General features: G+C 33.7%; 1 protein-coding gene across 3 annotated transcripts in view; it reads right to left on the bottom strand.

The window, feature by feature from the left end:
- The window catches only part of LOC125050856 (transcription-associated protein 1), a 41,762-nt gene that overhangs the window by 9,944 nt on the left and 6,740 nt on the right, over positions 1-25,078 (bottom strand). For 2 of the 3 annotated variants that reach the window (XM_047650913.1, XM_047650915.1), the window contains exons 11-40: positions 24,845-25,043; positions 24,053-24,288; positions 22,793-23,033; positions 21,986-22,187; positions 21,183-21,507; positions 20,235-20,396; positions 19,568-19,819; positions 18,551-18,750; positions 18,077-18,147; positions 17,487-17,692; positions 16,762-16,935; positions 15,800-15,991; positions 15,152-15,367; positions 14,491-14,727; positions 13,696-13,821; positions 13,030-13,152; positions 12,728-12,841; positions 12,204-12,400; positions 11,182-11,420; positions 10,112-10,343; positions 9,512-9,698; positions 8,991-9,121; positions 8,346-8,496; positions 7,264-7,407; positions 6,322-6,592; positions 3,775-3,986; positions 2,635-2,850; positions 1,421-1,909; positions 874-1,038; positions 347-472 (exon numbers count right to left, since the gene is read on the bottom strand). In XM_047650913.1, the coding sequence (XP_047506869.1) occupies positions 347-472; positions 874-1,038; positions 1,421-1,909; positions 2,635-2,850; positions 3,775-3,986; positions 6,322-6,592; positions 7,264-7,407; positions 8,346-8,496; positions 8,991-9,121; positions 9,512-9,698; positions 10,112-10,343; positions 11,182-11,420; positions 12,204-12,400; positions 12,728-12,841; positions 13,030-13,152; positions 13,696-13,821; positions 14,491-14,727; positions 15,152-15,367; positions 15,800-15,991; positions 16,762-16,935; positions 17,487-17,692; positions 18,077-18,147; positions 18,551-18,750; positions 19,568-19,819; positions 20,235-20,396; positions 21,183-21,507; positions 21,986-22,187; positions 22,793-23,033; positions 24,053-24,288; positions 24,845-25,043 (6,036 nt within the window). The remainder of the gene's footprint in view (positions 1-346; positions 473-873; positions 1,039-1,420; positions 1,910-2,634; positions 2,851-3,774; positions 3,987-6,321; positions 6,593-7,263; positions 7,408-8,345; positions 8,497-8,990; positions 9,122-9,511; positions 9,699-10,111; positions 10,344-11,181; positions 11,421-12,203; positions 12,401-12,727; positions 12,842-13,029; positions 13,153-13,695; positions 13,822-14,490; positions 14,728-15,151; positions 15,368-15,799; positions 15,992-16,761; positions 16,936-17,486; positions 17,693-18,076; positions 18,148-18,550; positions 18,751-19,567; positions 19,820-20,234; positions 20,397-21,182; positions 21,508-21,985; positions 22,188-22,792; positions 23,034-24,052; positions 24,289-24,844; positions 25,044-25,078) is intronic. The other variant, XM_047650914.1, reaches the window with a different exon arrangement.

Here is a 25,078-nt window from a genome sequence, read left to right as displayed (position 1 = left end):
TATACGTATCACACCCATGGGACAGTCCAAGTTTGATAAAAACCGAATTTTTATTTTAAATAGTTAAAAAATATCACTATATATAAATAGTTCAACTTTGATTTACACAAGTATATCAAAGTTGAACTTTCATAAATTATTTTTCCATAAGTTTATCTGATTGCGGTTTGAGAGAATCAGTGTTAGGGATTTCTTAACAAGAACATTTATTTTAACACAGAGAATTTAATATGAAATCACGAAACGATAAAACTACCGTTTTTCGTAAATATATACACTAATAGTTTTATTTGTTTACATCAATGACTCTTTTCTCAATAAAAATAATATTAAAAATATATCTTACCACAGAAGTAGATGGTAGATTTGCCGACTGCTCGGCCGTCTTGTGTCTCTCACGTTGTTCTATCTTCAAAGTAAGGTACAATGTGCGGATGGGGAAGTACACTGCTTGAGGGTACAGACGACCCACCTGGAAATTCATTTATCAATCAATACTTTCATTAATATTTCCTTTAATTAAAGAAATTAAAAACGAATATATATTTTTTTACTAATTTTATTAAAATTTTATTTTAGTGTGCTGGTACTATGCTAGATAACAATCTAGCATAGTTATCTACTAAAAAGCCTAATGATATAATAATAATGTAGAAGAAGCCGAACAAAAACTAAAAACGGAATACTACACAATCTGACCGCTCTTAAGGGTAAGGGTTACAATGCCTAACGATATTGGTAAGCCCATTATCACCTACAAGACTTTAAAATAGTAGTATTTAATGGAATCCCAAACTACCCTCAATTAAATTTTTAAAAATTCTACCCTCATTGGTTGTATTTTTATTTAAATGAAGTTTGCTAATGACTTACATGACTTAGGAGATTGAGTATAACGTTGCTATCGTATTGCACTAGGCAAGACAGCAATTGCGGTATCCATGGCAACCATTGTACGGGTGGAACGCCCACGCTGTACTTGTCTAATGCTTCAGCTAAACTGTTCTTATCGTCGTCAAAACTTAGCATCCATAGCACCTGAAAATTTACATTCATACCTTTATTTGAGTAGACATTTCATTCTTAATTAAGATTTTAGTAAATTTTTCGGTTTACTGATTTTATTTATGCCTTTTTACGATATGGCTTTTTATCCAAACTAAGTTCCAACTTTATTTATGTGTACGTTACGTATGCGATTTTTTTTAATTTGCTAAGAGATCTATAAAACATACATTAATCATGTGAGATTATGTTTTAATAGTAATTTAATAGCCGCCTGCTTTTTTTTTGTAAAAAATTGTAACTCAGGAATATAGTATTCTAACGGTGAATTATTGAAATCGGTCCAGTAGTTTTTGAGTTTATTCTTTACAAACATAATATCTTAAAGCAATGCTTTTAACACAAAATGGCTTACCTTCGCACAATACTTTCGTGATTTCGATTCATTTTGATGTCTGCACGCGTGTAGGAAGCACGTCATAGCAGACACACCAACTTGCACCTGCCTCGGGTCTCTTATGAATATCTGCTCTAAGTAATCTCCCCAAAGAGCCCATGCCTTAACCAATGTATCGTGAAGTTGAACCGCGGCCGCAAACGCCTTATTCGCGTCCTCGGAACGTCCCAATTGTGCGAGTAAAAGGCCTTTGAAGGCGTAAAACTCGGCCGTCATCTCCTTCGTGAAGTACTTGAAGTTTGTAGACTCAATCATATCCAAACCCTCCTGCAATTCGTCCTTTCCTTCTGTCCACGACATTTGTATGTGGCACTTTACTTGTTGCCTGATCTTTTGGAAGCAATCCACTATGGGGACGCTAGGGATGGTGTAGATGCGGTGAAGTGAGTCTAGACATACACCAGATAGGTTGTGCTTTCTCGCTATTTTCGCGAAGTGAATTATGGCCTGGAAATAAAAGATATTCATATAAACGCTGATTAATCAAAACCTCATATCCGTATACAAAAGGAAGTCACGTGTTAAAATATTGAAATACTTTAAATGTCATATTACGACTCCGAGATTAATTTTATTGGTAAAAATTTTTTTTTGGCAAAAAACATAAAATACGGAATATTTTTTTATTATTGACAACCTGAATTATATTTGTCGCAGCAATGGCGCTGGTATCAACTGCCATTGCAATTTTAATTTAAAAACATCAAAGACAAATTAGTTTAAAACCGTCATATGGTTTATTTTATTGTGAATGTTGCTAGATGTACAAATTAACAGATCAAATAAAATAGGCTATATTGTAATGATTTATAAAAAAAACGACGGGTTGCAGTCCGGGAGTTCCGGCAGAAGTGAAAACTTGAATATTAACGTTGTGCATTTTTGATATTTTGGAATGGTTAGAGAGTAATATTTCTTTAATTTTCAGTATAAAAGTACTATAATTTATGTGGTAGAATACAATATTTATTTATTGCGCTATCGTACACAAACATGAAAATTTATATCACATGAAATACGCCTCGACAGCGGTCTACTCTCCACCCGTCTTACGAATTTTCGATCAGGTCATGTGTCCTGACGCGAGTTTTTTACCCATTCCAAAAAAAAGTGTACAACGCCGCTAAAGAAGTTTTCACTTCAAAAAATAACATCCTAAATGACAAAAATACCTGGGCACTAGCATGTACTCCCAACATACTATGGTTGGAGGCATGATCGGCTTGCGAGTCGTAATGAGAGGCGATGAACTGGTAGTGGTGCTGTCTCCAGGTGAAAATGGCACCCCAGTGGGATAATGGGTCGGCCACCACGGGCAAGCGGTTGCGCCATGTCTTCACAATTGCTTTCATATCGTGTAGCGATGTTGGACGACTGTGTACTAGGCCCTGCAATGGTTTATGTGATCTAATAGGTAACCAATTAGGAATTAAATCATAGACTTAAGAACTTAGAATCAATAGTCAACATAAAAAAATATCAAAGTTTTGATAAGTTACATTATTTAGATGTAAATATGAATTAATATTTTTTTACATTCTGTTATTACCATTTATTTATTATTATCAGACAGACTTATATCTGCACTGATACAAGGATTTACATATATTTAAAAAAACATAATTAGTATTGCTTATTACCACGATAATGGAGCACTTTGTTTTCTGAAATAGTAATTTAACAGCTGTCTATAAGGAAATCTAATAATTCATGTGTTGCATAAATGACGAACTAGTTCACTATAGTTCAGTTATTTTACGTACATATCAAGATTAAGGTAGGACCTATTCACTAGTGTAAAACCCGGCTGCAAGATAACTTACGTTCATTGTGTTACATACCAATCAAAATTTATTAGATTTTTTTAATGTAAATTAATACTATTTTAATTAACATTAATTGTTGATAAATTTAGATTGGCATCTTGGCAAAAAGATTCTCCCAATTGTACTTAGAAATTAGATTTTCATTACATACGCAAAGAACGTCTTCTTTTAATAAAGAACGTGATCTTGCAGCTGGATCTCGTACTATAAGTTATACAGTATTTATTTATAGAATCAAAATCTGTTATAACGAGATCGAAGGGGCTACTCATATTTGGTCGTAAAAACCGATAGCAGCCGATGATGTTGTTATTAAGTAACTTATACAATAGAAATCAGCCGGGGCATTTAATTTTAGTCTATATGAGCGGTAAGTTGTTCTAAACGATGTCGTCTTAAATGGTTTTGACTGTATCTCTATTATGTTCTAGTAACTTCCGGACAAAGAAGTTGACGTGGATGTATGACTATGACAATAGATCTTACGGTATGTATTTGAGCAGCCTCGCTCAGCTCCATTAACTGTTGGGCAGCTCTCAATAGCGGCAGATGAGCATGTGAAACCAGCTTAGGCAGACGGCGCCACTCTCGCAGACATTGTGCTGCCGCCGCTTCAGCGTGTCTCTCTACACCGCCTAACTGCTGTTCGCCGTGTGCACATATGCATAGGTAACCACGGTAGAGGTTTACCACCCAACCTGAAAAAAATATATAATGCTAAACAACTACCGGAGCAACAACACGGCTTTACTAAAAATCGCTCAACAGTTTCTAATTTGACTATTTTTACTGACTATATACTGAGAGGTATGGATGAGGGTGACCAAATTGACGCTATCTACACGGATATAGAAAAAGCTTTTGATCGCGTTGATCATATTATCCTGTTACATAAGCTTTTCTCCCTTGGAATACGTGGTGACCTTTACAGATGGATAAAGTCATACATAACTAACAGACGGCAAGCAACAGTAATATGCGGGTACAAAAGCATGTTCACTAACATTACATCAGGAGTACCCCAAGGTTCAATACTTGGCCCATTATTATTTAATGCTTATTTGTACGATATAAAATATTGTTTTCACTTTTCTAAACATCTTATGTTCGCGGATGACCAAAAAATTTTCTTAAGAATAAAATCAATAGATAACTGTAATCAAATTCAACAAGATCTTAATAGGTTAGAAATATACTATAAACAAAATAAACTTTCAATAAATATAAACAAATGTAATAAGATAACTTTTTCGCGTAAAAACAAAAAAATTCAATACACTTACAAAATCGATAACACCCCAATAAAACAAGTAAAATTAGTAAAAGACCTGGGAATACTATTAGATGAAAAAATGGGCCTATCACAACATATCGATGACATAACAGGCAAAGCGTATATGCAACTAGGATTTGTCAAGCGGTCATGCAAGACATTTAATAACATACATTGCATTAAAAGCTTATATTTTGCTTATGTTAGAAGCGTGCTGGAGTATGCGAGTGTTATGTGGTCTCCATATTATACTAAGTATAAAAAAGAAATAGAAAATATACAAAAAAAGTTTGTAAAATTCCTTAGTTTTAAAAAATACCAATGCTTCGATAGTTATGCGCATTCTTGCAATTATTTTAATTTAGACTCATTAGAAAGTCGGCGAAGTCAGCAAGACCTGCTTTTTTTACATGGTATCCTTAATGGGCGGATCGATAGCCCCTATTTGCTGTCGTTAATTTCTTTTAAAATTCCTTCTAAATATGCGACAAGACACTCAAAATTGTTCCATGTGCCTCGTACGAACTCGAATTACCTGCATAATTCACCAATGTTTCGGGTTTTATCTAACTATAACACTAATTATGAGGAATTTGATATTTTCCACCTCACCAAGGAACATGTGAGAAAATATTTGAAGGGGCGGGAAGACTCGAATTTTGTTTAGGTTGTATTTGGTATTATTTTTTGTTTTAAATATTAAATTTCAGTTCTCTGCATATATTTTTTCTATTGATGCGCTTATTTGTTACATTTTTCTTATATAATATTGTATATCTATGTAATCTGTTTTGGCTTTTTGTACTGTATAAGTGTTTGTTTTGTAATATTTTGTATGTTAGCTGTAAGATTACTTATAATTAAATAAATAAATAAATAAATAAATGCTGGTTAAGAACTATTATCGAAATGAAAATATTTCCGGTCATCATCATCGGTCATCCTTCAAGATGCTAAGTCAAAGTCAAAATTGTTTATTAATATAAGTAACACTATGTACACTTATGAACTCCAAAAAAGAAAAAGAAACATAAAAAATACATATTAAATGCTTATAATTTTACATTTACTGCCAGTTCTCAAATCAAGAGCATAGAACGGAATAGAAGAACTGGCAATAAACTCTCTGCCACTCACTCTTTTTAGTCGCCAAGTTTTTTGTTTTACAAAATGTATGTAAGGAGCTGCAACCTTTACACCATGTTCCACATGACATCTTAAGTAATAAATAGTAATAAAATAAATTAAAAACACAGATTTATCCTCTATCAGCAGGAGGCATGGTGAAATAAAAGCACGCACTTACATTCTCGTGGAAACAACACGCAAACACATAATCGAAATAACTAACATCACCGCATACACGAATTCAAGTACGACCAGTCACCACAAGTAGCACCCATTCACGAGTATGATGCATGGCCAGCCATCGGTTCCTTCGCCATATTTTAGAGAGAGAGACAACCCGAACCAAAGACACTAAGAGCGTACCAACTCCAAAAAGGCCGGCATCTCACCTCCTGGCAGTTTGAGTGGCCATGGGCATCACTTTACATTAGGTATGTGTCAGCCAACCAGGAATGCCTATGCACAAAAGCGCTCTGATTGTCTAGAAATCGTTCCTATTAAAATTTCTTAAAATTTTGTTCTTTTTCTAAATATATACGTTTCTAAAATTACCAGGCAGTGTTACCTATATATAATAGTTGTACCAGGCAATTATTATAATTAAAAATCCTCAATCTCGCCAAGCTACATACCTAATTCTTTGGGACAATTATATTCCACTTCAGCAAGCGCTTCTTTCATAGTGGGCCAATTTGGATTCCTCCAAGAACTTTCCAGAATCAAGAACGGGTCTCGTACATTTCTCGTCAATCCGAGCTCAAGTAACGAGTCCCATTGGTTCAATTCTTTGGCACACTTTATCCAATGCTGAGTCCATAGATTGCACTCTTTATGCATATTGTATGATGATGGATTCGCAGAATACTCCTGCTTCAATTTGGCCATCGCTACGTCATATGCTGCCTGAAATATCAATTATATAATATAAAAAAATGGTATTAGCTTTATTCTAATAAGAACAGTGTTACCCTATTATTCAGGCGGTAGACACAGCCAGTTGGCGCATGTTTAATTGATTGAAGCAACAACCCAGTACAATTTGTGCAACAATGCGCAAATAATACTGAGTGACAGAAAGCATGGTAAGAAAAGCAACCCCTACAACTTGTCTTAAAGGAATATTATCAAGGAAAAGAGAATATTGCTAAAACTATAGCTTTACTATTGACACCCCCCCGCCCCTCATGTAACGCACCGTAACGTTTTTCTGTACCAAGTACAGTACTGTACTTAAGTATAGGAAAACGTTTTGTGACCACCCAGTGACTCTTTATACCTAAAAGTTACGATTATGTGGTGTAAAGTACTGGAATGTCGAAAATAATATTAACAATAACGCGTAATTCAATCCCCGCCTCGCATCGTAACGTTTTACCCCGCCCCCAAAATTCGTTACGTAATACTTGAACGCTCCCTTCTTAGTCTGAAAATGTTATTTCTCTCAGTCAAATGTTGTTTAGTATAGTTGATAAATGTTTACTTAAAGTTAGAGTTAACAGTCCTTTTCAAAATTCAGATTATTATACTGTATAATATACATACATAATATTATTGGTAACAATAACTAGAAGTACCTGTGCTTGTTCAAAGAATCCTTGTTGTTCGTACGCGATGGCGACGTTTGTCTCGCGATACCGCGCGTGTTTCTGCCATAGTCCGGACCACATGTCTTCCTCTTGAAGAAGCTCGTACATGTCACTCAATGACTCCATTATTTCCTAAAAATATAAATATATTGAAAACAAATTAATATAACAGATCTAATTACATAAGGAAAATGTTCTTATTTTCTCTCGCTTGTGTTATCCTTCCGTTTTTTTTATTAACTGTATTACGTCTTTATAAGGAATTTAAAATTTGTACTATGATGTTGACCCACAGGCGCCAAGGTCAAAACTTTTAGTGTTTTTTTTGTACTTTTAGTTTATAATATATACTAGTGGACCCGACAGACGTTGTCTTTGATTAGTAAAGCAAAGTATGAAAGTACCGACTGCAGCGCCATCTGGCGGGCTGATTTGTGAATCTATACCATTCCCAGATCCCCTTGAACACACACAAAAAATTTCATCAAAATCGGTCCAGTCGTTTGAGAGAAGTTCAGTGACATACACACTCACAGAAGAATTATATATATAATAAAGCAAAAAAAAACGGAAAAAAACCTAAACTAAACTTAATTCTGGTCCTACTAAACCCTGAACTTCAGACGCGATGATACCTAAATATTTAAAGTACTAAGATTAAATTACCTAAAAAAATATTTGTCGAGTTTATTCATTTGTAACGGTACTGTAATAATTGGACTTCAACTTCTACTGATAAAGTACCCTCACTCTAAAAAATTTTCTGTTTATACATATGCAGCCGTGAACGTAGGTTCTTGGTAAGAGAGAGAGCAAGAGTAAGGTTTAAAATTATGGCATCTTTATATATATAATTCCTCTATGAGTGTGTATGTCACTGAACTTCTCTCAAACGATGGACCGATTTTGATGAAATTTTTTGTGTGTTTAAGGGGATCTGGGAATGGTTTAGATTCACAAATCAGCCCGCCAGATGGCGCTGCAGTCGGGTCGGCTTTACTAATTGCTTGAAATATCATGCAGGACAACGTCTGTCGGGTCCACTAGTAAATATATAAATATTGACTTACAGATGGTGTTGTGCTTTCTACATCGTAATCGTAGATTTCAAGCGCATCCCGACTCGACTTTCCAGCCGCTTGATCGATGGCCATTTGCTCAAGATTCAGGGTCATCCGGTGCCATAAATTGTGAGTTTTGCCGAGATATTTCATCATTGGACTGTATACAAATAAAATTAGTTATTATTCTGTGAAATTCGTTGTAGTTAAGTGAATTAATGTTACTTATAAATTTTCTAAAATATATTTTTTTTTTATTGACCCTTTCAATGTTTACATATGTTTTAATTGCTTTGCTTTGTTCCATTAATGTTGCCAAGTAAATATATGTCTTATGTAGTTTTGCACTTGTTTGCTCACCTTATCTAATTTTTTTTTCTCACAGTGTTTGCCTAGAAGAGATCGCACGAAAGCGGTACGTACTATACTGTATTTCTATATACTTTCATCGAAGTGTTAATAAATTTTTTTTAGTTCGGTTTTATCCTCTATTCAGAGTCTATTCCGTGACATATTGTGATATTATTTTATTATTACTTTTAATTCTCAAAAACTGTAATGGCGTATTAGACATAAGGCGTATTACAATATACAATAGTGCTTGTATAAAAATACATTCCTCTATAGGATTCTACACCATAACTGAATACTTACGGTTTGATAGAGATTGGTGGGTTACACCGCGCCAATGCTTCAATAAACGTGTGTAAAGCGCTTATTGGCAGGTGCGGTTGAATAACGTGGACTCCCGAGATTATGAATGGAACTATTTCATTCATAATAGTCTGCAATAAAAATATTATTGTTATAAAATATATGTCACAGATCTTTTACCGATATTTGAATCTCCTCTTATAAAAAGGTATGAAACTTCTGATCCGATATCGAAAATTATTTCACTAATATAAAGCTACATTATAAGTGAGTATATAGGAACAATATTAGCTCATAAAAGCAAAGTTTGTATGTGTGATCGTGATATATATAATATATTTGTTTACATTAAATGATTAGGCTTGTGATGAACACTTATGATAAATATATATCATCTCATTTATTGCTTATTATAAGTTCTTAAACAATTAATATATACTATAAGCTTAGCAAGAAAAGTTACAACAAGTCAGAAAAATTACGTATTGCCTATGCCCGAAGTAAATACCACATAGACTTACCGGGAGTTGCCTTTCATCAAAAGTGGTCCAGAGCTTAGGGAACAGCCTCAACCAAGTGTAGTGTGCCAGTGTTTCGTCCATATGACAAAGCTGCGCAGCCGCGGCTACTAACTGTTCTGTGCGCACGCGCCGAGCCAATTCAAGGAACTCGGATTGCTTTGCTATTATTTGATTTAGTGTTCGCTGCCTAAACACAAATAAATAAAAAATAATAAGCATCATATAAAAAAATCCTAAAAGTAAAAGGGTCTCAAACAAAATTTTCATAAACATGTAAAATTTCCAAACGTAAATAAAAGTTTAATTCTATAAAGCTATATAGCTTCACTTCGAAGTAGAAAATGCATTTTTCCCATAATACTTATTTATTATTAACTCATGGGCTATAAAATCTATTTTATTGATACGGAAGTATAGCCATATTTCAATGCTTCTTTAACCACAAAATAAACTACTACCTATAGTTAAATATTAAACAAAAAACCAAGTATATAGGTTGTTAGAAGTAGTTAAAGTGAAAAATAAAATCTTTATCTAAAAGAACGTTATGATACTGGTTGAATAATATATTATTTATTTTTGGATTACTTAGGCCCTCACCTGTTAGGAACATTTTTAGTCAAATCTTCCTTTTGTGTAGAATTGGAGTCCAAGTCCATATCTAAGACGTCTTCCTTGTCGGGGTCAAGGGAGTCACTGAATCCATCGGACGACTCTTCTTTCACGTTGCTAAAGATCGCGAAAGACTTTCGCTCTTCGCTATCTGCCCAGTTTATCACCGCAGTGATATTGGGCAGAAGATATTTTGTGTTAGACAGTCGAATTTGGGTAGCTGCAAATGTTTATTACATTACTAAAATAATTATAAAACTACAATTATTTTAATACTAGAACCGGAGTCGTCGCTTTAACTACCATAGTACGCGCTTTTTACTTCATATGTATACAAAATATATACCTTAATATAATTCTACGTAAAAGATAATTCATATTACAATAATTAAAATGAAATTAAGTTGGTTATAAAAAAACACCAAATAGAAGCAGAAATCTGGAGCCAAGACCTTGGTATGTAGCGCAACTTTTTATTTATTATAACTGTTTTTTATGTATATTTATAAGTTCTGAAACAATGTGTGTGCATAAAAAATACAAAAAAATATGACATCACAAATTTCACACACGTACACATACACATCAATTACATTAGAACATAAAGAAGCTATTAAGGGAAAAAATTAAACAAACAACCACAAAATATATTTTTTTTAAACTAAAAAGATAAACAAAAAAAATATAATAATACCTGAAGCTAAATAGATAAACAAAGTTACGGTAACTTGAAAGATTGATGTAAAATATATCAATATTTTCATCAATGTTAGAAATGAAGTTGTAATAGCGGGACAGCCTATTCACTGGATCATTAAAAGTAGCGAGCCTAAGTACTAGTAAAAAGCGAGCCATAGGTACGTATAGAAGACTTTTAGTTCTAGTAACTCTATGATTACAAAGAAAGGAAAATTTTGTAAGAAGGTTATTATGAATATTAAAGTACCCTTATTTAAAAAGAAAGTATCAACAGTCACCTATAAAAGCGCATAATGCAAAAAAAAACATATGCAAAACTATGTATAACTACTTTACTATGTAAAGCAACCAATACTCACTCGAAACGCATGTGACAAGCAGCAACTCCAAACACTGTTTTATCCAGAAATGTTGTCCAATATGTTCCCAGTTCTGAGAGCAGATGATGTAAAGAATACGATCAAATAGTTTCTTCTTAACGCTCGCGTCGTACACTTCAAAGAACTTGGCACGTATGTTCGGCTGCGTGCAGCGTAGACCCGCTAGGAAAGCTGGCTCTAGCTTCATCGATAGTTCTGTTACTTTCAGTTGTTCGTCCCTGTATAGAGATTAATTAGATTTATAATGAATAAAGCCTTTATTCTGTGACCGTTACTTGCAAATAAAATAACAAATAATTAAGAAAAGAAAAGCATTTTTTTGTACAACTCCGACTGTCCATTCTGGGCTAGCCTGCATTATCTCTTTGGCAGAACAATCTGACCAGTCAAAATGTGTTTAGTGAGATTAATAGTGGAAATTTAAAGAAACCCCTTTTTACCGGATTTAAGTTATGTATGTGTTAACGTAAAATTGTAAACACCGTTAGATTGTAATCTATCTCGTGAGATTATAAACTGTCGAAAGATTGTGAACCTCAGCGTACTGCTTACAATTTAACGTATTATTATTCGGTAGATTGTAATCTATCGAAGTGAAACCGTCAAATTGTGAAACGGATCGCACCTCGCGCGCTGATTGATTGATTAATAGTAATTAGTAGATTTCTTTAAATGTGTAAAGATTATGTCAATAAGTGGAAATTTGTTATTTGTATAATGATATAAATAATGGAGCAATCACATTTTTATACATTTAGTCATTTATTTTACTTGGAAATCCTGTTATATTAATTAAATTTATGACCCAACTTATAAATTATGCCATGCTAAAAAAAAATTAATAATCTTCCCGTATATGCGGGAATATTACAAAAAATATTTTAAGTCTAACATTTATTAATTTTAGTTTTATATAACATTCCTGTATTTTTTAAATCTCAGATATTCAAGTAAAGCAACACATTAAAGAAATAATGTACACAATATAACTAAGCTATTACCTATAAACATAGTTGACAAGATCCAAGAAGTGAGCGTTCAATTCCAGATCATCCGGAAACCGTTTCTCCACATATTGCATAAGCTTCACGAGAAGAATGGACTTTTCTCTGAGAGATGGCGCCGCCAGAGCACTTGTATTTGCTGTACCACGATTCTTTACCCATTCTTCAACCATACGGGTAATGGCTTTCATTACCTAAGGAATTTAAAAACACCATTAATGGTAATGCCAATACCGCTCAGACTACCTGGTTTGATTATTAGGAAAACTAGAAAACATTGAAATTGTGAAACATCATTTTAATGTCTCTCCAACATTTCGTCTAGCAAAAGTAAATGATATTATTTGTCCTTCACACAATTTTCTTGCTAACTAAACCATGGCATCAATGGGCTTTATAATCCTATGCAATTTAATAAATTAAAAAGTTTTTATTAAGTATGGAAAGCTAATTTAGATGCAAAAAGTCGTAAAAGTTGAGAATATGGTAAATAATATCTTATTAATTATATAAATGCATACCTTTGCATCACTCGTTTTCTCTATCAACCCGACGAGAATCGTTCCGATGAATGTCTTCCTTGTTTCGACTGGCATCACTGACACCCTTGCTTTCAGTAAGTCCAATGCTAAAATCTAAAGAAAATAACTCTGTAGCAAATTTTCTATACACAATTTTCTTCCAATTAATTAAATGCTAGAGATTTGCCTATACATATTTTGCAAGGATAATTCCACGAGTTTCAAGTTGTGTTACATTTTTATATAAATATGTGTACTTAATTTACTGATGTGAAATGTTTTATTTGGTAAAAAATACTTACAAGTAAATCCGAAGTAGCGTTATCAGGATTCGGTGCGACGTGGTCTCGGGCCATTCTCTGCAAAACCCGCATCAGAGGCAGCAATAGTCTGTCCACGTAGCCCGGACTCGAAGTGCAACATGCCTGGGATAAATATATAAATGTTTTTCTCTTTATAGGTTAGGCCATTATTGTAATAAACACAATCTGACACAATTTTACTCTTTAAAGTAAGTTAACTTTTCCCTTAATTTTCAGATTAGATTGTTTAAGATGAATTAATTATTTATTAAATATATGCACACGTTTTAAGTAATTTTCTAAATAAAATATAAAAGTTTTCCGCAGATAGGTTAGCTTTTCACTAGAATACAATCGCTGCCTAAGAGTGATATTCAGAAACAAGACTTATCGCCAAGTGAGACTCCCGTACGCGAACACATATTGAATTTTGACGAACGCAAATCAGTCTCGCTTCTGAATCTTGCCTTAAGACAAAAATATACCCTATTTAATAGTGCCACTGACATAAAAGCCTAACCTATTTAAATTGTTTTAATATCAATAATATTTACTTAAATATATCAGAATCATTAATTTTAACCTCACCATTTTTGTCTATACAAAGTTTTATCAGTAGCATAAGATTAGATTAATACTAAATTAAACTTAAATAATAATAACTACCTTCAACATCATTAAAGGCCCCAAAAGCGAATTAGCACCAGTTCCGGGCGCGGATTTTTCATACGTCGCCAGACCTTCGAACGCGTACTTGCTTACGCACGCGTACAATGTCTCCAATTCTTCGTACTGAAAACAAAGTAAATAGTTAAGAAAAAATTATCATCTGTATGATTTATGAGAAAGACAGTATGTTGTAAACAAGTGTTTGTCATTAAAAGGGTGCGAAGTTTCGATAAACTTTGTAAAATTAAAACCTTTACTGTACTGTCCATTTTAGAATTTTTTAAAATAGATAACCATATCGGTGATATAATCTTTTCTAAAGTAATAAATACAGACACGTTTCTGTGTCAACATCATATATTATAGTATTTTACTATCATAACTTTTACACATTTAAAGAAAAATCCGACGTTTCGCGTGCTTTACAGCGTGCGTGGTCACGGTGACTGAAGACAAAAGGTATTGAATGTCAAAACGTATCCACAGCTGTAGAAAAAGTTATATTATTTTAAGAGTTATATCAGAAACGTCGGAAATAAAATTTAAAATCATGTAAAAATTATAAGTTTATAAAAATACATAGCTTCAATCAGTTAAAAAAAGTGTTTCCTTTAAATCATAATATTATATCCGTTTACTTTTTTCTTCATATTTCATAACCTAATAAGTCAAATATGACTTGCCTTAAAGCCCTTTCAAAGGCCACGCGCTCTCATTTCTGAATAAAGAAATAAAAAAAGATGTTTCGTATTTGGTGAATACTTGGCAAAAAGAATATTAAACTAAACTCACCTTAGAAGCCTGGGCAGCACCAGAGGGTTCGGTGGGGAACAGCGCAGTAAGCTTAGCCAACAAATTGTGTGTTAGTCGAACTATCTTGGGATTAGTGGACGCCACACACGCCGATAGACCGCGGTGTAGCGGCTTCAGAGCTGCAAGAATTTGATCGCGGCGTAGAACTCCCAACAGGAATACTAAGAGTTCAAGGCCCGTGGACGCGTTGGCGTTACTCTCTGCGGTTGAGAAAACCTGTAATAAAGGTAAGCTTTGCTAGTAAAAGAAATCAGGAGCTACATAAAAACTGTTTCATAATATTTGATTGATAGTCGTATATAAAAGAAAACAAAATCCAACCTCTTTAGGTCTTGGCCTCAGATTTCTAAATCTGTTTCATGATCATTTTTAATTCTAAGTAGGTGATCAGCCTCCAGTGCCTGACACACGCTGTCGACTTTTTGGGTCTAAAACATGTCAATTCCTCACGATGATTTCCTTCACCGTTCGAGCAAATGTTAAATGCGCATATAGAAATAAATTCCATTGGTGTACAGCCAGGGATCGAACCTACGACCTCAGGTATGAGAAAAGACTTTTAGTAAAAATTACATATTTTGTTTAACATAAGACAAATTTGTATTACTTTGTTACACCCAAAACTTTTAATATGCATTACCTTATCCAACCACGCGAGTTTCGGTTCACATAGATGTGGCCAGACGTCAGGCTTGAGCGCGGCCTTCAGCAATAAAACACACCGCCTTGATAGTTGCTCGGCGGGGGATCCGCCCACTCCAACTGCAGCACTGCTATTGGCTGCTGCTGTAGTGGCCGCGCCCCCTGCCACCGAGGCCCCGCCCACAGCCTCGTTAACCTGCGATGGGGTCGTCAACTGTGCATCTTTTAATACATGCGGATAACTAACACGACATAATGGTATGATAAATTAAGATTATATGAAAATAATACGATTATATTATACCCTATCTATATAGAACAACTAAACTAAATAAATAAAAAGGAGGGTAACTAAAAATAAAATAAACAGTGCAAAACTACATATTGTGTAGTTTTGCCGACATAATTAAGACATAGTTACTTAGACAAAACTAATGGAACAAAGCAAAGCAATTACATTTAAGTTTAAATAAATTTTCTTAAGTTTGTTATGTAATGTATACTTAGCTATCAATTTTGATAATTTAATAAAACCTGTACTAACGGGTATATTAGCATAATAGAAAAAAAAATTAATTAAAAATAAGATAAATTTACAAATAAATTTAATATTATTCCACTTTAACTTAAATATACCAATAAATACCTGGCAAGCAAGTCTCAATAATAGATTGACTACGACATCAACATGTTGTCTCTCTAGGGGTTTCGCGGCGTCCGGCTCTCGGGAACTAGCGGCCTGCGGACTGGCCCAACCCGTGTTTAGGGCTTTTCGAGCATCGCTACTACTGTCCTCAGAGGATATGCGCTTGATTGCCCCACTTGTTGATGTTCCTGCCTGTGATTACATAACACTTATTCATTTATATCCTTAACGTTGAAATACTATTCGTGAATACCTTAATATTTTTCCTATTATTATTTACTCAACAGTCATTCAAGATCGAAGTAATTTCATTGTACAAAGTTCCACCGTTCTTCAGATATATTTTTTTATATATTATCCCACGGACATTACTAATGAACTACAGTTAGTACTACATAAATCTACAATTAAAAATACAATTGATAAAAAAATTACGTACATTTTATTACTAATAATAAAACAAGCAACTCTTTAGCCAGAATAGAATATACAGTATATATATATTTTTTTTTTGACAATTCACACCAATTGACCTAGTCCCATACTAAGCTGATGAAGCTTGTGTTATGGGTACTAGGCAACGGATATACATACATATTATAGATAGATAGACATATAAATACATATTTAAACACCCAAGACCTAAGCACAACACCAAATGCTTATCACATCGATGTTTGTCTCAGCCGGGGATCGAACCCGGGACCCATGGATTCGCAGCCAGGGGTACTAACCACTAGACCAATGAGTCGTCATATTATTTAAATCTAGCCAGCTACTATAATTAAAGATGTTAAAAGACATTTTAAACACTTGGGAATGAGTAAAAATCTCGCCGTTGTGATCACCCAAGAAAGTGTGAACTCATCACAAATTGCGACGATTAATTTAAAAGTATTTTGTCTTAAATAATGTATATTAAAATATATTAAATATTATATTAGTCATTATGAATAACTCACAACAGCCTCATCAGGACTGTAGTCGCGTATCCTCTGCAGCTCCCACTTGAGGGCTACCTCTGCTAAGTCAACTGCTAGTCGGCGGTGTTCCAATGAAGCGGTGCCAGAGAGACCTAGTCGCTGCATTGCTGCCACCATATGACCTACTAGCGCGTGTCGAACCGGGTAATAAACCTGAGGAAATACGCGTTTATTGTTAATTGTAGGATATCAAAATCTTTAGAAATATTAATATATCTGTAATATAATTGAAACCTGTACTAGATTGGGCTCCTGAAAACTAGGGTAACTATATATAAATTTGAATTATCTTATATTATGTAATAGCGCCTCTCGTGAAACTGTCATAAATTTGAAATGCTTTTAAGTTATACAAGAATCAAGAATAATTTAATTCAGGCCATTTCGTAACAATATTTGGACACGACAAATTTAGGAAATATAGGAAATTGTTCGACATTGCTTAATTTTTTCTTTGATTTAGTTATGCTACAAGGACCTGAATTAAGAAATATTTTTTTAATTAAACCGTTTAATTAATTTTTTTTTTAATTATATGTTTTTTTTATATTCTAGAAAATATTTTATATTTTGAGTCGAAATAAAATATTTGATTTGGCAGCCAATTCGCGTCATTACCGATATTCTTAATGAGTTTTCTTAGTCGCCAGTAGATATTTCCATTTTCCATTTCCAACCAAAGTTATGAATTGTCTCCTACATACCTTATAATGCCTAACAACCAGCTGCAGTATATGGAAGAGCTGCTGCACTGAATGTCCATCTTCAACGATGATCTTCTTAGTCCAGTGTGTGAGCATCGTGTTGCCATCTTCCATACGTTGGGGCATTGCTGGAGTTAGGATTTCCAGCGCTGCGCGTACGACCCCACGCGCTTCCACTGCGTGGGCCTTCAAAAGACTGTGGAAGACTGGAAACAACAATTGATAGATTACTACTATTAGCCCGGGAGACTCACCCTTAACTAGACTTTGTCTTTGATCTGTCTTAGAACTGATTTGACTGAGAAACTGGTCTTCTTTTTCTTAATAGAAATAACATATAAAATATTTTAATTCTATATAAATTCTTCAAAACCACGTAACAATTATATTAACCTTCTATCTCTGTTCCTAGCATTTCGTTTAGAAACTTTTCTTACGTTAAATATCCTTTTTAGTAAATTAGGTTAGATTTAAATTATTCATTAGTTTTAAGTTAAAACGTAATGTTCAATGATGTCTCAAAAAAATGTTTAAACTTAAGATTTTGGTTGTTACATTTAAAAAAACTTATTAAAGAAATAGTAGCATACCTTGCAGCACGATTCTCTTATGGATTGCGAACTTAGCAATAATGTGACTTAGTAACAAATGTCCGTGGTACCTGAAAATAATTCATTTTGTTTGACTTTAAAAAATCCTCTCTTTACTTTGCTATAGTATAATATTAAATAATTACAAGGAGGATAATGGGCCATTTTCCCATTTTTGCGTTGTTACTGTGCAGTAAAATAACAATTTACGTCAACGTCCGTTTTTGCCGCCACGGATGGATCTGTGCAATATTTCCGAACCAATTCTTCTTAGGGTCCTTCAAGAGCATACAAATTCTTAAAAGTCTGGCAACGCATTTGGAAGCCTTCTGATAAAGTAAGTGCCCATGGGCGGCAGTATCACTTAACATCAGGGCCTCCTTCCTGTCGGTTTGCCCCCCCTTATATAAAAAACTTTGGACACCAAAGATGTTATCAAAACAGTAAATATGTATTATTTAAAAAAAATCTCACCTAGTCGCAGGATCGACGTAGTTTTTGCCCAATAAACATGGCCAAGCGAATGTCATTAGCCTTCGCAGTTTGTTGCCTTGTTTCTTGTTATTCGCGTCGTGAATGTGCGCCGACGCTTGTTCGAGCAACAAACATGCAAATTGGAGTAACGAAATACGCACTGCATCTGAACATGCGAATGGATTTTCTGGATCAATCACCTGAAAAGTAAATATGGTATGAAAAATTAAGTGACACTTCTTTTTTAAATAATACTTTTATCATAATTATTGTTGATATAAAATATTGATTTTATAGGTCGTCACGTGACACAGCGGTCAGGATTAGTCGAATAGACCACGATATAACATGCTTGTAAATAACAAATTCAACGTGCAATCCTAAAATTGTCTTGGGGTTTAAATTCGGATACTGTTTTCGAATGAAATACTTGTGTACTTGAAGCATTTGTGTAATTTAACAAAAATCGCAGAACGTAAATTAATTAACATGTATAAAACCAACGCCCTCGATATTTTGATAATGACCTTTAGGCGTCTGCTCACACTTCATATGCTATTAAGTCTAACATTTTGGTCCATCTTACGAATTTGGCCCGACATTTCATTAAAAAGTGAAATTGCTTCAAAATACTAATAAATATAAATCAACAGTATATTGTAACAAAATAACAGGTTCCTACTGTCGCACATTGAACCTAACACTTGTAAGTTTGTATACCAATTATCATGCCTTGTTTGAGTTTTATTTAATTTAATTTAAAGAAATAAGTAATTAATTAATTAGTTAATTTTATTTAAAAAATTATGAATGTCGACGCTTCGGTGGATGGAGAAATTGTGACCAATTTGTGTCCACCATCAAATAAATTTCAGTATTTATTCAATAAATATAAAACATACACATACACAACATTATTTATTTATAGGACTGCCACATAATACGCTCACATTTATAGTTTCGCGAGTGCGTTGCCGGCCTTTTAATATTTGGTACATACTAAAAGGTTTCACTTACATTATTGATAAACACCGATACCACGTTATCCGGATTATCCTGGTATGGCGCGGGTGGGCCTCCCACAATCTTCTGGCCTTTCTCAAAACTAACAGCGAAACACGGAATCAATATCATTTGCAGAACTTTCGCTTTAAGCTCTTGGGACATCGCGTCGCTCGCGAAGTGCTCAACGAATCGGAAGAAAGCTGATCGCTTCCATTCAACTGTGTAGTTTTGAGCAACTGTGTTCTCCAGGAAATCTCGGAGGAACTATAAAGATAAATTTTCACTTTATATATAAACAAATAAAGCTAAAAGTTTATACATCTACTAATACACAATTTAACTATCATATATTTTCTTAGATTTAAAATATGACAATTAATTTGCAAACTGTACGCTGTGGTACGTGAATATACAAGAAAGATTCTAAAATCCAAAGCGCAAAATAGATGAGACGAACTAGCGCCTTCAACAGTATTTTTAATGGCAAAGTTATTTTTTAGAAGTTAACCGTAGAAACCTCAATACAATTGTAAAAAGTATTTTAGAAACATTAAACCGGCTTCAAATACCTGTTATCCTCGACTTTGAATAACAGAGAAATTTGTGGATAAACATACATACAACGACATAAAGGTCAAACTGATAACCTTCTTTTTATGACTAAAAATAAAGTACGTACTTGGAAATCCGGAATAAATCTATCACATAAGGCTCGCAATAACTGGAAGAGCAGGTCAATGTTGGAAGGATGATGACAGAAGTAGTGCAACAAAATCTTCACAATTAGCTTCGGTTCCTTCCAATGGCTACACTCAACATTCTCCACTTTCTTATGGGTCTCCTGTAACAAAAAAATAAGTAAAAATATGTTACAAACATAACACAATTATAATAACTATGTTTTTAAAACACATCTATAATAATATAGGAAAAACTGAATAAACTTAATTCCAGAATCTGTGGGCAAAATACTGTTTTGCATTCTATATAATATTGTATATATACACGACTAAAATTAACCTTGATTTGATTCAAAATACTTCACTTGGTTTAAAACATGAATGAAAACTACGGAAATTTGCAATAATCAGCCGAAAAAAGAATATGGGACTTCTAGAGCAGGATTAATCTGAGACACGAACTTTACAGTAGTGTCGTTTAGTCTAGTCGTCTAGTGTACGACCATGCCTTATTTGAATTTGACGTTCTGGGGTCTAAATCGTTCTTGTAAATATTGAATTTGTGTAACTTTGTAAAGGCTTTCAATGTATATGGTAATAGTAATATTGATGTGGTGAAAATGACCACATAACCTTTTTATGTTACATTATTTTATTTATTACATATTTATTTAAGTTAATGTTAAGATTTAGTTAAGCTTTCCAATATTTTTATAATAATAGACTACTTATGTTATTATTTTTATAAATAACCTTTACTTATTTATTTTATTCTACATAAATAACCCATAATCTCCTCTAAATTAATAATATTCGTTGATTTTTTTGTATTATCTTTAATATTATTTTTATTTAATACATTAGGCAATTCATCACAAATTTTTTTTACTGTTTTTGTTAAAATTAGAGTTAACTGGAATAGCAAAGTCTGAATAAAATTAACTCACATGATATTGGTCAGTGCACCATATTCGCTTTAATAACTCAATCAAGTCATGCTGAGTGGACAGCCACTGGTCATCAAATTTGATAAGCAAGGATATAACTCGGATCGCTTGAAATTGCATCTCAATTTTATCTGGTTGGGATAAATTGGTTCCACTATTAGCAGCCAGTAATTGCAATAGTCTGGCTTTTTTCGTGGTTTGTAGCGCTTCGCGAAATGCTGGGCCGGCTTCTTCGTGTTTCACGAGGAATACTAGGAAGCGACTCCATTGCTGGTCTTTTATATTGTTATCGCTCATAATGAGGTCGAGTGTTTCCTTCGGGTATCTGTAAATAAATTGAATTCAAATGCTACAATAAATATAAGAACAAAACACTACAAAGATTTATTTTATCGTTATATTATTCTGGCCTAGTGACTTTAGCGTGCGATTCTAACCCTTTATATAGAATTTATTTCTAACTGCGCAAAAAGCACTTGTTCCTACGGTGAAGGCAAATATCGTGACGCCTTGTGTCAAACCCTAAAATCGAAGACATGTGTCAGACACAGAAGACTGATCACCCAAGTCTAATAAAAGAATAATGATCAAATAAATGGCTGCCATCTAAGACGAAGGAGGAATTAAAAGCTATAATATATATAAAATAAGCAATATAAAGCTATCTCTTAGACAAAAAAATCTTGAAAGTAAGTACTGAGTTCAAACAAAAGTCCTGAAACGTTGAAATAAATATATTTTATTATTAAATAATTTCATTTAGTTGAAATACATATATCAAGTATATGTTGAATGTAACTCACCTCAGTAGGAACTTTACTAATGGATCACGGAAAGGTGAGCCTGCCTCTATCATAAGAGACTTCTCCGTGTGGAATATGAGACGACAAAGCACGTCAATAAAGCGCGGCGAAGCGGCCGGTATTTGATGGAAAATACCAATCAATATTATTATTTTCTGTTCATTTTCCATGTTCTTTGATACGCTTTGTAAAAAGTTACCACCTAAAAAAATCAAATTTAAGTAAACATCAATATTTTATATACATGTATGAATGGAATATCAAGAAATGTTCTGATTTGGAAATTGACCGTAGATTTTTATTGTTGCTTTGGTAAATAATTGAGATTCCTTCTATTACTTTTAAGAATCATAATTTATTTCGATTACATTTTGTATTATTATTATTTCATTGCTATTTGTATGTTTAGAATTATTACTTCACAAATAAAAGTACGAATTTTGTTACGACCAATCAGAGCAGAGAAAATGCCTCGTGTGGGAGGGGCTATCTAGACGTTGGACAGTGCGTTCAGGCAATGCAGTACTACACTCATTGAGTAATCAGTGAAGTATTGTGGCGATGAGACGTTCGACTGAGTTGGGTCTATGTGATTTGTGGTTGGGTAGATTGAACTTAATGTCGGTTATTTGAAGTGTTTAAAATATTCAATCTAAATTAAATATTATACGATAATTATTCGTGTCTTTTGTGCTCTCAATTTACCCACATGACACTCAGTAATGGCGATGTCTATATCGATGGAGTGACGATATTTCTCCGACGGGTATATTTTTTTAAAATTTAATTTTCTGAAAAGTTACTGACCTCTATTAGTCTGAATCGAATAATCCAGCAATTTCTTTAATAACTGCAGGAGTTGTTCACAGAGCTTCTCACTGAAGGTGGAAGGGAAGAGCTGTGTCAGGTATGAGAGCCTCTTAGCGCCGTTGACGCTTAAGTTCCTGTGGTCTCCCAGCGTAAGTAGCAAGGGTCTCATGACAGGATGAACCATGTCCATATCAATTTGGAATCCGGCTAAGAATTTTTGCATACACTCAAAGCCCGCCTGAAACAAATTACATTAATATAAATATTATTAGTATCTTTATATATAAAAAATCTTCTGTGCGTGTGTTTGTAATTAAATTCCTCCTAAATTGATAACGGTTAGATTTTGATGAATGTTTTATGTATTTAAGACACGTAAAGGACAATATCTGTTGGGCCCGCTAGTATTTATATATTTTTTAATGTTGGATATTAAATTATCAATAAAATAAAAAAGGAAAAATTAGTACTAAGAAATTGTTGATATTACAGTCAAACCTAGGTAAGTGAGAACTGGATAACTGATAAAACTCTATAAGTGGGTGTAATAGCCAGGACCCGTCATTTTAAGCTCCCAAAACCTATAGAGGTTTTGGGCTTTGGCTAATAGAAGCGAGAAACAGGAACCTGTGTAAGAGAGAGTCGTTTTTCCCTCATAGATCTCCGTAAGTGAGACTGCTACTTATCTATACCTCTATAAGCGACAGTTGAGCTTTATTTATTTATATTATTGTACACAACAAATGACAAAACAAATTACAAATTTAACATCTGCTATTTTATGACTCATTCTTAATTTTCGTGGAACTTCCTACCATTGTTTTTGTAGGTATTGTTAGAGAAACACATTCAAAATACAAAAACAGAAACCCAAACGAAATTGACGGATTTTTATAAGTGTAAATAAGTATACACACTATTAAAAATATATATGTAGGTACATAATATATGTTGCGCATATTATGCACATAATTTTATCATATTACATATTTACTACATTCGTACTTGCTGTGACTTGTTATTGCTGCGTACCTCTATAAGAGAGAAACCTGAGAAACGCTACCCATGTACCTGTATTAGCGAGAAACTCGGGTTAGTGAGAAACCTTTATAAGCGAGAATGAGATTGTGGTCCCTTGAAATCTCGCTTATCCAGGTTTGACTGAATATAGATATTTGTTAATGCTACGATGATTTATATAATTTACCAAGGAAATACTAAAATTACGCTAACTATTAATTAACAAGCCAAATTTACCTGTTGCAGCTCTGTATCATTCTTCTCCAGTGACTTATACAACACTTGGAATATCTTCTCCCTACAATGTTTCTCCTGTATATAATGACACGCCGCTAAAGCCCGTAAAGCCGAAATACGTAGAGGGATAAGATTGACCCCTTTGTAACAGGGCAACTTTCCAAGCATCGCGTCTTCAGCCTCACAGAGGGAGAGCAGTTCGCGGAAGAACACTTTGTGCTCGTTAACGTTCAGATCTGGGAAAAGTACGTATCATATTATGTCAGTACGTATACGTGTGTACGTACGTTTTTGTATTAAATATATAATACACAACCACTTATAAACCCTTAATAAGAATAAGTTGCCAGATTGTTTTAACTATGCAAAATACATTTATAAAATATACATATAAAAATAAATAATAGTAAAAAAACTAGAACACACGCACGAACAGGCGCTCTGTGCCATATTTTTCGTCTATCGAGCAACCCACGCTTTTTCACAATAATACCAGTATTTTTTGTTCATTACCATTTTCAGCCTAAATTAAGAATTATTTTTCACTTTTTAGTTTGATGTGCTTTAAAAGCGTGTGTTCTTGTTTTTTTGAACTAATTTTTTTTTTTTTTAGTTTTTTTTTTTTGGATTATTGGATTGTCATCGATCTTTGACAGGTGCGCAAAATTTGAATTAAATCTGTCCGTTAAAAGTGGGTCAAAATCGATTCCGAAGGAGTCGGTTACATACATACATACAAACATACATACATACAGGTGAAGCTAATATAAAGCGTGTAATAATTAATAATACCTATTGTAAACAGTCTCGGTTTAAGAGTTGTGCAGAAGGTGGTGCCGTCCATTAGACCCATTTGTGCATTAGCGGGTTGATGTCTCAGTAAGTGCTTCTTAGGCGGAATTATATCCGACAACACTTCCCGGTGTGGGTCCATTACATCAGTTACGGACTTATTCTGTAGTTCAGCTATAAGTTCCAGGGATTTCATTGCCTAAAAGCAAAACCATCAGTCAAATCTATTCAATT

The sequence above is a fragment of the Pieris napi genome, chromosome 7 (genome assembly GCF_905475465.1).
Source record: "Pieris napi chromosome 7, ilPieNapi1.2, whole genome shotgun sequence".
NCBI classification, from domain to species: domain Eukaryota; kingdom Metazoa; phylum Arthropoda; class Insecta; order Lepidoptera; family Pieridae; genus Pieris; species Pieris napi.
Note: the sequence above shows the minus strand (reverse complement) of the source record. Positions and strands in the feature narration are given on the sequence as shown.